The following is a 13,457-nucleotide window of genomic DNA, read 5'->3' on the forward strand; positions in this document are numbered from 1 at the left end:
GTAAAATATGTTAAATCTCAAAGGCATAGTTCACCCAAAAATGGAAATTCTGACATCATGTCACCCTCAAGTTGCTCCGAAAATGTTTGAGTTTCTTTCTTCTGTTGAGTATAACAACAGAATACATTTTAAAGAATGTTATTAACCAAACAGTCATTGACTTCCACTGTATTGTTTTCATACCATGGAAGTCAGTGGCTACTGTCAACTGTTTAACCAACTGTTACCAACTTTCTTTAAAATATTTTGTGTTTAACAGAAGAAAGAAACTTTGGAACAACTTGAGGATTTTAGGGTGAGTAATTTATGACAGAATTAAATTTTTTGGGTGATTTATCCTCAATTTAAGTTTTGTATTATAGAAAGCATATAGCAATGATGAGTAGTCCCTGTATGTAAGGGAGTTGGTTGACTCCAGTCAGTGGACCTATTAGAGCACACACATTATGACGTTTACGCCGCCATGTTTCCTGTTCTGTTCTGTAAGCGCAGTGGAAACATGCGATAAGACTGCAGTGTTGAAGGACAGCTGCTCGGATGGTGTATTCTAGCCATTACAGCTCATTTTAATAAGTGCATATTACTGCGCTGTGCTAAAGGAAGGGTCTTGCCGTTGACTGTGTTTTGAAAGATGTTTAGAAAAAGCCAGAACCTAAAATATGTATTAAGTCTTGTACCCGGAAAAAAACGTTTCGGGACGTACAGATTTTTGCCCTTGTTCTTCTGTATCGGGGGCGTCATGGAGTGGATCATGATTAACGTGAGAATAGGAAAAGAAACGTTTTGTAAGTATGCTAAGACATCTTATATGTAGCCTACACACACACACACACACACCTCTCTTTTTGAGCGTTTCTGTGCATCATTGTGCGTCCTCTTTGCGCAGACAGGTGCTGTTGCACTGCTTGTGTGCATCCAGCGTGAATAATAGTTAAATGTTTAAAGCAAAAATACTGTGTATCATTAATCTGAATTACGCTGGGGCACTCAATTGACATTACGCTTAGGTTATGTTCAAATAAATATATTATTCAGGAATATATTTATGTAGTCATAATAATAATTCAATTTTTATTATGTATTGGTTACATTATTTTCTGGCTTCACAGATGATGTCTACAGAAGAAAACAATCGGAGAGGGAATACCAGCACAAGATTGAGGAGGGCTTTGGGCTCACAGAGTCTGAAGCCAAATGAGATCATCAGAAAACACTGGAAATAAACCCTCACCATCATAAAGAGACTGAAAACAAAACCGCCTTGAGACTTTTGCACACTAACACACTTTTGATATCATTCAAAAATGGGAATTTTATTACACATCAGCTGTAGGGCAGCTGTGACATGGACTGTGTGATTATGAGATGCAGAAAGCTGCTAATGTTTGTTTCTGTAAGGAAAATGGCAATTTTTGTGTAAAAGTTTTTCCTGCAATAAAAATGTTTTGTGATTTTAAGTAATACACCGAATATTATTTTAATCAAATGAATGCAAAACTGAAGTAATAAACAATTACCCTTGTCATCTTTATAGTCTGCTCCTGGACTTTCATCATCTGTATCAGCTGTTAAGAATGACCTCTTTCTAGGTTAGCACATGAAAAGAAAACTAGTGTATTGTTTTCCCTCAAAATGAACAAGTTCAACCAGTTCACATGATATTTTGCCTTTTGATGAGCTAATGAGTTCCCAGATAACTTGCTGACGGTGCTGGTTCCCATTAGATATCATATAATCCCAGAATGGATTTAACAGGTTTTCCATCGAATACCTTTCTTGGAATAGATTTATAATATCTTGCATTCTGATTATACAAATATAAAATACATTTGTTTTAGCCATCAAAAACATTAACATGTTAAGCAAAACCTGTTTTAATAATAGGAACTTAGCATTATCAGCATTAATTTCCATACTTTTGGTTTCTTGGCTTCCATGACAATTCTACTCTCTGAGATTAATTCTTCATCATCTACTATTTTCAGTATCCCTTTGAGTTTAGGCACCACTTTACTGGTTCATGCTGGTTCACAAAATATCCACGACACGGTCACGAAAAAGAGTAAAATCCTTAGATCCATCATCGCTGTTGTGGTGTGTGAAGAAGAGAGAGGAGCGACACAGTCTGTCACAGCCTCAGAGTAAAATGAGACCTCTCTGCCTGTGAACCATTAAAAAACATTCATGAAACGGCTTTATCCCACTCTGTGCTGTCTTATGGTTTTTTAACAGATCACTCACCTCTCTTCCCACCAAAATAAAATGCTGTGATCCACCTTATGCTTCTGTTGTGCATATGCATGTTTTGAAATTGTGCTTAACTGTCTAAGTGGATTAAAAAAAACTTTGAAATCGATATACTTTGCCGTCTTCTTATGAATAAGAATTATCTTACAACAAGATGTGTGTTCCTTCCTTTTGTGATTTAATGAGACATTTTCAGGGAACACTGATTCGGAGAAACAGAGGGAAAGGGGAGAATGAACAGTGCTGGCCATGGAAATAAAGGACGGAATTCAACAGGAAATTATTATTAGTTCAGGAATCTTGGACTGCATGTTTGTATATGGTGAACTTGCCAACTCAAAATCAATGCGTTTCATCCATCTCTATGTGATGTTCAAAAGCTTTATTGTTAGAAATGCGGTTTGTTTGGGAGGTATCAGGATGGACTGAGAGAAGAGGGAGAAAAACTTCTGTCCCCTTGCCTTTGATTAAGCCGAAGTGAAATTTTCTGATTTTAATAATATCCAGGTGTTCAAACAAATGCATGCCAAGACTTTTAATTAAAAGGCACTTCCTCAACCTCCCTCTGGGTGCCATTACTTAACCTGATGGGATGAAGGATTAAAGTCAAGGAAAAGAAAAAGAAATGGCATAGACAAACCAGACAGTGTAACATGCAGATGAAGAAAAAGATTGGCAAAATTATTATTGCAGGCAAAGCATCTTTGTAGCAAGGTCCAAATATTATTCTGCATGGTTTGCCTGAAGCTCTACAAACTGTATGTAAATGCTTGTGTGTAAATCCAACAGCAGAGGCTGCTTTTCCTATAAGCTGGTCCATTTTACAGTTGATCTGTAGACATCTGTAGCCAGAGCCTCTGCAGGGAGCTTGAGGAAACCAAAATAATAGTAAATTAAATGAAATTCTACGAGTGAAGGCAGTAGACTAATTTATTCTAAAAATGGTACCTGTAACGTGGGTCTACCTGTACATTGTTTCTCAAGGACACAAATTTTAATAACAAACCGACAGACTACAACAAATATTAGACCCACTGCAACTAGAATATTAGCTACTCTTTGCAGAACACGAATAAAGCAGAACTCCTGAAACAATTACGTCATAGAGGAGAAACAGCGCGCTTCTTTAGCGCCATCGCCTGACAAATCAGCGCTCTGTGATGATTTTGAGTGAAAATCTGAAGAATCTTAATATAGCCAATGTTAAATGTAACTAGAACAGTAGCACATTTAGCCTATTGGCAACTGAACACATGATCAAGACAAAAATATTCAACAAATTCGCAAGGTTTGCAGGTGAGACACTGTGTGAATAGCATGCATTCTAATTCTGTTTTCAGGGGCATTCTGGGTGTGCAGATCCTGAGTGGGCCTGGTGGTAATCATGGATGATTTCAGTTAGTGTATTTTATAACTTGAATTTGGTAACGTCACGTCTGAGGGTGGAGTTTACTGAATATTGTGCATTATTGAAAACTCTAGCTAGTTCTTTCACAATTGGTATGATTCCCTTAGGACAATTATCTTAATTTTGCATACTGCATGTGTTGTAATTCTATTGCAGGGCGTGGAAAGGGAAAGACCCGCACTTCATAGATTTGAAAGATACGCTCCTCCCCTTATGCACAAACTTAAAGCTCTGTCCTCGAGCTTTCTACTAGTGGAAACTGTTCACTGCAGAAGGGAAAGAAAGAGAGAGCAGTAGGCTATTGTCGGAAGTGAAACATTTCAAATGAGGTAAGGATGACTGCTTTTCAGTATATTAAGCTTTGTATGCAGTTATGTGAGACTGTTGCTGCTTTTTCAGTGCCGAGTTCCACATGTTGTAGCTAATAGGAAAACAATTTTTTACATACAGACATGTTCTTTAGAAAAATGTGTGAAAACAAACCTGTTGCAGGTTGTTTGAAACCCTCTAACACCACAGTTTCAACATGCTATTTGCAGTCTCCATTTCTTCTTATGGCAGCAGCAGCCCCGCCCTCTTAGTTATTGTTGCTCCCGGGACAAACAAACGGAGATGCTCACTGTCTCACGATGACAGCTGTCAGTGGAAAAACCGTGTCTCACGATGTTTTTGTACAATTCTGGACACAGAAGAGCCACCATTCAAGTGGGAATGAAATATTCCATGGAGGGAAATTTAAAATGAATGTGGTGGTAACTCGAAGCGAGGGAATACAGGAGAAGCCTCAGTTTACGGTCGTCACGATCGCGGATGTCAACTGTTCATATACCAGAGTACGACTACATTAATGTACATTTAACTAATTTAAATATGGAGAGGCACTGAAAATGTAGACCTTCGTTTAAGTTTTTTTTTTTTTTATCCTAACAGTTACACTGTACATGACGTGAGAACAGTTCGCTAATTAGGTTTATAATGTAACTTTAACGTTAGCTAGTTATAGACAGAGACACCTTGCTGAAACGCAAGATAACATTAATGTTCTGTTGGAGCAGATAAAAAAAAATTAACTTAATTAACTTTTTTTTTTTTTTTTTTTTTTTGTTTGCTGTTTTGTGTGGATTTAGGAAATGTAATAAAATAAATTATATTGCCCATACTCGCAGGATAGCTGGAATCAGTGTTACAAGTACCACAAGCACATCGTTTTTTTCCCCCAATCTTGTAAACATCATCGAACCGATGAACGTATCTTCCAACCTTTCTCTAAGGCGCTGAAACCTACAGATGTTCGAGTTCCGCTCCTCGTGCAACTGATACTCGACTGCTATTGGCTCATCTGTGTTCGAGGGGAGGGGCTTACCGACACATCCAGAAACCTGACTGAGTCTGTTAACTTTGTGATCAAAGGGTCTCACCTGAAAAGTAGCCAAAACTTTGATCAGAATATAATTAGGTTTGGTTAATCAGTCTTTTGTATTGTAAATTTAAATAGTTTTGGATCTTCAAAATGTGTTCTTCAAACCTGATGAGTTGTTCTTGTTCTTGCCTGTGTTTTGTTTTTATTTGTTACAGTTTAGACAAGTTAACTTTTGGGGATAGGAATCGGGAAATTAGGTTATCATAAAAAAAAAAAATCTACACATCATCGAAAAGTTCTAAAAATGGGAACCACAATCACATAATGTTTTAACATCAAGGGAAGTCGAGGCCTAATGGTTAGAGATTTGGACTTGTAATCCAAAGTTTTATGAGTTTGAGTCTCTGCCGGCAGGGATTGTAGGTGGGGGCAGTGAATGTACAGTTCTCTCTGCCTTCAATACCATGACTGAGGTGCCCTTGAGCAAGGCACTGAACCCCCAACTGCTCCACCATAAATGGCTGCCCAATGCTCTGGGTGTGTGTGTGTGCACTTTGGATGGGTTAAATGCAGAGCACGAATTCTGAGTATGGTTCACCATAATTGACTGTATGTCACATTACCTTAATGTAACTCATCAGTTTCATGATAACATTTTTGCAATAACTGTATAAAGTCATATTAAAAAATTTATGCATTTAGCTGGTGCTTTGGATAGAAGCAACTTACAGTGCATCCAGATTACACAATTTATTTATTTTTTTAACCTAGTGTGTTCCCTGGGAATCAAACCCACAACCATTTGCACTGTTAATGCAATGCTCTACCACTGAGCCACAGGAACAGGATTAAGCATGTTATGTTTAGTTCATGTCATTTCTTCCCCATTGACCTGCCTCTACCTTTTAGGGATGTTTTTACACATCTGGGTGCCTGCCTGCATGTGGTTCCAATGCTCCCATTAATATAACATTTGAAGCCTGTTCTTTCCCAATGAATGATGAAGTATTAATCACGGAGGTGTTTTTCTGACTCTTCACATGCAGGATGACCGGAAGACTGCTCCTCCTCACTCTCTCTGTTCTCTCTGGCCTGCTGAGCTGCTATGGCTTCAGAATTTGTGCCTTTAATATTAAGAGTTTTGGTGATTCAAAATCAGCCGATGCCAAAATCATGAATTCTGTATCAAGGGTAAGAAGATTAACAGTACAGTGCTTTTTATTGACTTTTGTAATATGTTTATCTAATCTATCTTATTGTAAAAGCATCTCGCTAAATGTGTTCTTTTTTGCAGATTGTATCTCGCTGTGACATATGCCTGCTACAGGAGGTCAGAGATCAGAAAAATAAAGCCATCCCACGACTGCTTGCTGCAGTCAACAGGTAGATATTATGCAAATATTAAAAAAAACAAATCTGAAATCACTGTAACCAATCATATTTAAGAGCACAGTGCATAAATGCTGTTATCTTATATTTTGTTTCAAGACTTAATGATAACGATTATGACTATGTGGCAAGTGAACGTCTCGGGAGGACACAAAACTATCAGGAGCAATACGTTTTTGTTTTCAGGTATGTGTTCAGCACTTCTGTACATTACGGTTATATGTAAAGACTAGGAATGGGATCACATTTATTATTGTCTGATATTAGAAATGTTTTAATTTATCAGTATTAGTCGCTACTGAATATTTAATTGTGATGCACATTTAGATTTCAGATCTTTTTTTTTTTACTCACACAGGAAAAGCACAGCGAAGCTGAAAAACCAGTATCAGTATCCAGATACACAGAAAGGGGATGTAGATGCTTTTTCCAGAGAACCATTTGTGGTACATTTTCAAGCCCCTAAAACAGGTAAAAAATAAAACAGGGAAAACTTTATGCATTGATTTTTTTCCAAAACAAGTCATTATAAACTGAAGTTTGATGATTTTGGTCATGTCATGCGATCTCATAGTGCTTCTGTTAACAGTGGCCAAGGAGTTTGTCTTGATACCGCAGCACACCACTCCCTCAAATGCCACCAAAGAGATTGACGAACTCTACGATGTCTTTGTGGACATTAGAGCACGGTGGAAAATTGAGGTATGACGGCAGATTTCTAATATTATAGAGAGTATAATATCTTGAGATCAAATGGCGAGCTTAGCTTTTTTGTCATCTTTGCAGAATGTGATGTTCCTTGGGGACTTCAATGCAGCTTGTGGTTATGTGGCTAAAAAGAACCGTAAGAAAATCAGGCTCTTCACTGACCCGTCTTTCATCTGGCTGATTCAGGATGACGTGGACACTACAGTGAAACACTCGACTAACTGTGCATATGACCGGTATAGTAAAATACTCAAATCAGCATAATAAAATAATACTTTAATGCAATAAAGGTCAACCTTTTATGCTTGCTCAACATTTAACCATACTCTTTAATGGTTAATCCTCAGAATTGTTGTGCACAGAGAGCAATTTCTCAGAACAATTGAACCGATTTCAGCACAGCCGTTCAATTTTCCCAAGGAATTCCACCTTACAGAGGCTGAGGTAAGCCAAAATCAGCACTTACTGTTTTTATTTTGCACATGGTCATGCCATTGAACTTCAGGTTGTGTTATAGGCCCTAGAAGTGAGTGATCACTACCCCATCGAGGTGCTCCTCAAAACTCAGAAAGTGTCCTTCAAAGGAAACAGCAAAGCTTCGTGTCTTCTGCCAACAGTGTTTGTCCTGAACATCTCACTGCTACTGCAAATGATCATATGAACACCAATGAACCAGAAGTGGATTATTCATCTCACCTAGATGAAGTGGACTTTACTTTGCTGTTACACAGCTGTTAATGTACCGGAGCTTACACAGATCCACAACTGCATCTTCAGGATGTGCTGAACAGTGGATGTGACTTATGAATAAATTATGAAAAATTTTGCTTTGATTAATCTAAGTTAATCAGGTTTCCATAAATAGCTTTAGAGAAAATAGATCCAATCTTTGTAATAAATATTGTTTTACTGTGGAAACTTTCAGGAAATGTTGTCACACAAAAGGCCCAAAAGGACAAAAAAATCCACAGAAAAATGTATTAACACCAATTAATGTTTTTCACTGCCAAAAAATTTTCACAATTACATTTTCACAACTACTTGGCCAAGTATTTACTAAGAATGTACATCGGCATTCAATTTAATTAGCAAAGTCTTGCTTGGAGCAAACGGCAAAGCATCTTCCAGAATTATACAGTCTGATAACAGTGAAGTTAAGCTCTGTCCTGAAGGCAAAACAATGACAAACAGCCAAATGCCAAATCAATGCCACGCATAACTTAAATTTAATGTGAAAACCATTCTGGAGTAGATATTTAATAAACTCAAAATGCAAAATTATGAAAACAAACAGACTGTAAATCAAAGAATGGACTTTATTGGTGTCATTAGAGCCTTGGTTCACACAGATGAATAAGTGTGAGTGCTTAGTTGGCGTGCAGGGCCTTCCAGCGGCTCAGGGGTCCATGGCTGGGAATGTACTTCACCCCACAGCCATCAGGGATCACACGCTTCTCCGCCAGCATGTTATCAAAGTCGCAGGCATTGAACTTTGTGAATCCATATTTCTTGGAGACGTGGATCTAACATGAATATAATGCAGACCGTTAGCATACCACCTTCAAAAATTAAATCACCTACACGGTTTTTAAACTTCATTTTACATACCTTCTGACGGCCAGGGAACTTGAACTTGGCTCTCCTCAGAGCCTCGATCACATGCTCCTTGTTTGAAGCCTTTGTGCGCACGGACATGATCACCTGGCCAATGTTCACACGGGCCACTGTGCCCTGAGGCTTACCGAAAGCACCACGCATACCAGTCTGGAGCCTGAAGAGGAGAAGAACAAAAGATAAACTCACTCAAAAGTGGTCAAACAAATTCCATTTGAAGAAATAAAGAATGTTATGTCTCAATGGTCCCTTTAAGGGCCTAGCACTGCGCAGCTAGGCTCATACACAAACCAAAGACTTGCTGTCTGCAGCCTTTGCACACCACACAAGTACAAACAACCTGTCTAGTCGGCTTAATAAGCTGCAGGTAAGAGCCTCAGACCACACACACGCTCACCTATCAGCTCCAGCACAGGATAACATTTTGTTGATACGGATGACATGGAAGGGGTGCAGGCGGACGCGGATGTGGAAACCATCTTTACCGCAAGTCTTCACCATGTACTTGTTGGCGCAGATACGGGCAGCCTCAAGAGCTAGAAAATTAACAGATAAGAGGGTAAAAAAACGAAGACTGTATTGATCAGAAATTGTTTGATGCAAAATGTTTAAGATATGAACAGCAGTATTGTATGAAGACACCTCACCTTCACTGGACAGCTGCTCATATTCATCAGATACCATGTGAGCGCACATTGGGAACTCATCCACCTTAGCCTTCTTCCTGCCCAAGTCGAAGATCCTGATCTTGGGATCTGAGTTTGGGAGAGGAATGCGCTTCATCAGAACAAATCTTGTATTATTGGTTTCATTAATAGAGGCTCTTAAGTTTAAATCGTTATATTACATGCATTCGGGGGTTCCCACATATTTTGATCTGTTCATTTTTTTAGTTTGAGAACGCTGTAAGGATTAGAAATATTTCTAATTCACCATTGTACTTCAAAGTCAACTTACGAAACCCTTTAACTGTCACCATGTCTTATGAGTTTAACACGTAAAAAAGCTGATTAAACATGCTCTAAAATAAAGAAAGTCCATTTATAAATTCTCAATTTCAATGACTTTTTAAAAAGGACAGTAAATGGCATTTTAAAACTATGATTCTCCAGGCTGTGCATGAGCAGGGGATTTTTGGATCTACACTTTCATAAAGATACTGGACATGGGTTGTTTTCCATAGCTTACCAGGAACACCTCGACAGAAACGGGACTTCGGGTAAGGCTTGTTCTTACAATATCTGTAGCTGCAAGACAACACGGACCATTAGTAAGACTTAAAACCACCGTCACACGTGACTAATACTTAAGTACAAAAACGTAATGTACACAAAGCTGAACACCCTAACGTTCAATATAGCATCTGTTATATTTAGAGATTCAAACAGCCCAACAACTACAACTGCTCCTAAAGACTAACTTAAATAACAACCTAATTTCGGCGTCTAACTGGGCTTTCATTTGTGAGTTTCACATTAACAAACACTGGGTTTCAAGTGATCAAGAATTTTATAAAGCAGTGAATTTGAGTCCAAAAGTGTCTTAAGTAGACAGTAGCGTGTTTTAGTGTACTGTCACTGCTGAGTGAAGCACATGGTTAGCGGGCCCTGCCATCTTCACCACGACCGGCTTATAAAACAACAAATTTACAACTTACCAACGGGCTGGACGGCGGCCCATGGTTGCGATCTGTAATATACACAATAACAATAGTTTACAAAAACTAAATGTGTATTTATAAGACAGTAAATAAAGTGTTTTTTTCGACAAACCTGAAGAGAGCGTCGCAGCGCGCTCTTACCACGAACTCACCTAATGGAGGAAAGGAAGAATACCGAGCTTCCGCTGCGTCATAAATGCACAGAGTGAAACTTCTTCCGGTTCTTCTTCTTCTTCTTTTGATTTTATGGAGGGTTGCGTACCAACTTTAAAGGTGCATACCACCACCTACTGTCATGGAGTGTGAAGAGAATGAACTAAGTCCTCCTGTATCCTATTACATAACCCAATATTCTTAATAAATCTCATGACTGTATTTATTTGTTTTCCTAAATTTGGCCCGTCATTTAATAATATATTGAATATATATATTCAATAATATATTGAATTCCTGGCATCCTACTGTTTGTAATTATTCCATAAGTACCTTCCTTTCTTTTTTATACGCTTTACATATCTTTAAAACATATGCTCTATGCTACGGTTTCCTCTGTTAAACAGACATCAGATAAACTTGTGCTATGTTTCCCTATAATGTGAAAAGTATGATTTAGATTTAAATTTTATGTAGGTAAATGTGTCAAATAACCAATAGCTGAAAATTATTTTACTTTTCTTTAGTTTTTTTAACCTTGTATTAGTGCCAACCTGTATGACATGAGTCCCAGACTGCCTGCCATTTCCTATTGCATGCTTCTTAAATGAAATGTTTTCCTTCTGATCTACTGAGTTCAATGTTTATACTTGGTTCTTTCATTTTAATTGATTATTTGGGTATAATGTCCGTTTCATCATTACCTTGAATTTCCACGTGTGTACCCACATAAATTGAATTATTATTCTCATCTGTCGTAAACTGTATAACATAATCATGATTTCTGTTAAAATGTCAGTTCTATTTGTTTCCAATGATTGTAAACTCATAAGGACTGCAATTGAATCAGAGCATTTTATTACTTTATCAGGTCTAACTTAATAAACCTAATCTAGTGCCTTTAGAAATGCTCTCATCTCAGCTGTATACTGTAGATGTACCATCTGTTATCCTTCCAGTCTTCCTCACCTCAAACACTGGCACATAGAATGCAGTCCCTGTCCTCCAGTATACTCTTTGACCCGTCTGTATATTTGAAGAAATTAGTAGTGTGAGTTTTTTATATACTCATTTACATATGTGATTAAACTAACCGCTCCATCCATTTCCATTCATTTCCCTTCTGTTCTTATGTAATTTTATCTCTATTTCAGGTAAAACTAATATCCAAGGAGTAATGGGGGATATTACCACTAATGATATTGATATTGAGTCTAGACTCTAGACAACCTTCATTATCCCACTTCTTTATTTTCCATGCAACAAAATTGAAATTCAATTGCATACTACCACAACAAAATTAACAACTGTTCTGACTCTCACACACTTTTCAAGACTTTCTCTTCTTTTCTTAATTCGACTCTACCTCCTGCTTCATCAACTCTTACAGCCGACGACTTTGCTGTTTTCAAAGAACCATCAGTGACCAATTCTCCACACCGCAGACTGAGGATAACTACACAACGACTAATACACACTCTCTTTCCTCCTTCCCTCCACTCTCTCACTCTCCTTCTTCCATTTATTGCAAAGACACTTGAGTGAGTTGTGTTCAGCCAACTCTCTGTTTCTTGTACAGAATAACCTCTTGGACAGCAACCAGTCTGTCTTCAAAAGCAGCCACTCAACTCAGACTGCCCTGCTCTCGCTTACTGAAGCCCTGTGACTGGCAAGAGCAGCTTCCAAATCTTCCGTACTCATCCTGCTGGATCTGTCTGCAGTTTTTGAAACAGTTAATCACCAGATTCTACTGTCCACCCTCAGAAAGATGGAATTCTCTGGAACCGCACTCCTATGGTTTAAGTCCTACCTCTCTGATAGATACTACAGGGTGTCTTGGAGGGGCGAAGTTTCTTAGTCACAACTTTTTGCTACTGGGGCTCAGTACTCAAGGCTTAGTACTCGGACCACTTCTCTTCTCCATTTACATGACTGTGACGAGTGGGGTGGGGCCGAGAGACGTGGGAACGAGCGAGGCCGGTGGAGTGATTGGAAATCAGCGACACAAGTGACAGTCATTGGCCTTGAGTCCCACGGAGGAGATGGAAGGATATAAAATGGGAGCGACGACAGTAAAGGACGAGAGAGGACGGGGCCTGGGTTTTTAGTTGTGTTTGGTTCTTATTTGTGTGCATCAGTCGTCCGTGAGGAGCTGACGTGCTGTTTTGTATTTTGTAATTAAAATCTTATTTGATTGTCAGCCGGTTCCCGCCTCCTTCTTCCCACGAAAGAATTGCCCTATACAACATTAGGAAAATTAGACTCTTCCTGTCAGAGCAAGCCACACAACTTCTTGTCCAAGCTCTTGCACTCTCCAGACTGGACTATTGTAATGATCTCCTGGTGGGACTTCCTACATGTACTATCAAGCCTCTACAACTGATCCAGAGTTCAGCAGCGAGGGTTGTCTTCAATGAGCCAAAAAAAAAAAAAAAAAAAGCTCACGTTACTCCTCTCCTCATTAAGTAACACTGGCTACCAGTAGCCGCTCGCATCAGATTCAAGGTACTGATGCTATCCTTCAAGACGACCACTGGCATGGCACCGATATACCTAAACTCACTAGCTCTAACTTATGTGCCCTTCAGATGCATGTGTTCTGCAACGGAATGATGCCTTGTGGTGCCATCCCAAAGAGATTCAAAATCACTCTCACAGACCTTTTCCTGGACTGTGCTTAGCTGGTGAAATGACCTCCCAATCTCAATTCGAACAGCCGATTCTTTCCCCATTTTCAAAAAACAGACTCATCTTTTTCGCCAGCACTTGACCAATTAATACTAACACTTACCCTTTCCTGTCAATCCTATTCTTTGGAGAAAAACAAAAATAAAAAAACTTAGCTACAGGTTCTGTGCTAGACTACCTGAGACTTGTCATGGCACTTGTATATTGTGATTGTTTTCTTGTTGATCTGA

General features: G+C 38.7%; 3 protein-coding genes and 1 non-coding gene across 4 annotated transcripts; 2 read left to right on the forward strand and 2 right to left on the reverse strand.

The window, feature by feature from the left end:
* The first annotated feature begins 45 nt into the window (after positions 1-45).
* LOC127945169 (small integral membrane protein 4) lies at positions 46-2,806 on the forward strand. Its single transcript, XM_052541762.1, has 2 exons — positions 46-785; positions 1,110-2,806. Exons 1-2 carry the CDS (start codon positions 632-634, stop codon positions 1,196-1,198), a joined length of 243 nt encoding a protein of 80 aa, XP_052397722.1. The 5' UTR covers positions 46-631; the 3' UTR covers positions 1,199-2,806.
* A 985-nt stretch (positions 2,807-3,791) lies between these two features.
* On the forward strand, positions 3,792-8,383 carry LOC127944896 (deoxyribonuclease gamma-like). Its single transcript, XM_052541305.1, has 9 exons — positions 3,792-3,984; positions 6,062-6,206; positions 6,310-6,398; positions 6,504-6,590; positions 6,763-6,875; positions 6,994-7,106; positions 7,191-7,348; positions 7,460-7,556; positions 7,630-8,383. The coding sequence occupies exons 1-9, from the start codon at positions 3,980-3,982 to the stop codon at positions 7,771-7,773; spliced, it is 951 nt and encodes a 316-aa protein (XP_052397265.1). The 5' UTR covers positions 3,792-3,979; the 3' UTR covers positions 7,774-8,383.
* Positions 8,384-8,408: 25 nt separating this feature from the next.
* Positions 8,409-10,570, reverse strand: LOC127944897 (60S ribosomal protein L10). Its single transcript, XM_052541306.1, has 7 exons — positions 10,499-10,570; positions 10,384-10,415; positions 9,915-9,973; positions 9,374-9,481; positions 9,124-9,262; positions 8,721-8,883; positions 8,409-8,635 (listed from the first exon to the last, which is right to left on the reverse strand). Exons 2-7 carry the CDS (start codon positions 10,404-10,406, stop codon positions 8,480-8,482), a joined length of 648 nt encoding a protein of 215 aa, XP_052397266.1. The 5' UTR covers positions 10,407-10,415; positions 10,499-10,570; the 3' UTR covers positions 8,409-8,479.
* Positions 8,959-9,093, reverse strand: LOC127945689 (small nucleolar RNA SNORA70). Its single transcript, XR_008150939.1, has one exon. It is a non-coding gene; the product is annotated as a small nucleolar RNA SNORA70 (small nucleolar RNA).
* Positions 10,571-13,457: the final 2,887 nt, after the last annotated feature.

The sequence above is a fragment of the Carassius gibelio genome, chromosome A23 (assembly GCF_023724105.1).
Source record: "Carassius gibelio isolate Cgi1373 ecotype wild population from Czech Republic chromosome A23, carGib1.2-hapl.c, whole genome shotgun sequence".
Classification (NCBI taxonomy): domain Eukaryota; kingdom Metazoa; phylum Chordata; class Actinopteri; order Cypriniformes; family Cyprinidae; genus Carassius; species Carassius gibelio.

Bases quoted from the DNA above. Each gene is read 5' to 3' on its own strand.
- LOC127945169 (XM_052541762.1), top strand. From the start codon at position 632: ATGTTTAGAAAAAGCCAGAACCTAAAATATGTATTAAGTCTTGTACCC. The intron at 786-1,109 runs GTAAGTATGCTA...CTGGCTTCACAG, and splicing joins AATAGGAAAAGAAACGTTTT to ATGATGTCTACAGAAGAAAA.
- LOC127944896 (XM_052541305.1), top strand. The intron at 7,349-7,459 runs GTATAGTAAAAT...GTTAATCCTCAG, and splicing joins ACTAACTGTGCATATGACCG to AATTGTTGTGCACAGAGAGC. The intron at 7,557-7,629 runs GTAAGCCAAAAT...GTTGTGTTATAG, and splicing joins TCCACCTTACAGAGGCTGAG to GCCCTAGAAGTGAGTGATCA.
- LOC127944897 (XM_052541306.1), bottom strand. From the start codon at position 10,406: ATGGGCCGCCGTCCAGCCCGTTG. The intron at 9,974-10,383 runs GTAAGTTGTAAA...GTTGTCTTGCAG, and splicing joins GGCCGCCGTCCAGCCCGTTG to CTACAGATATTGTAAGAACA. The intron at 8,636-8,720 runs GTATGTAAAATG...TATTCATGTTAG, and splicing joins AGTTCCCTGGCCGTCAGAAG to ATCCACGTCTCCAAGAAATA.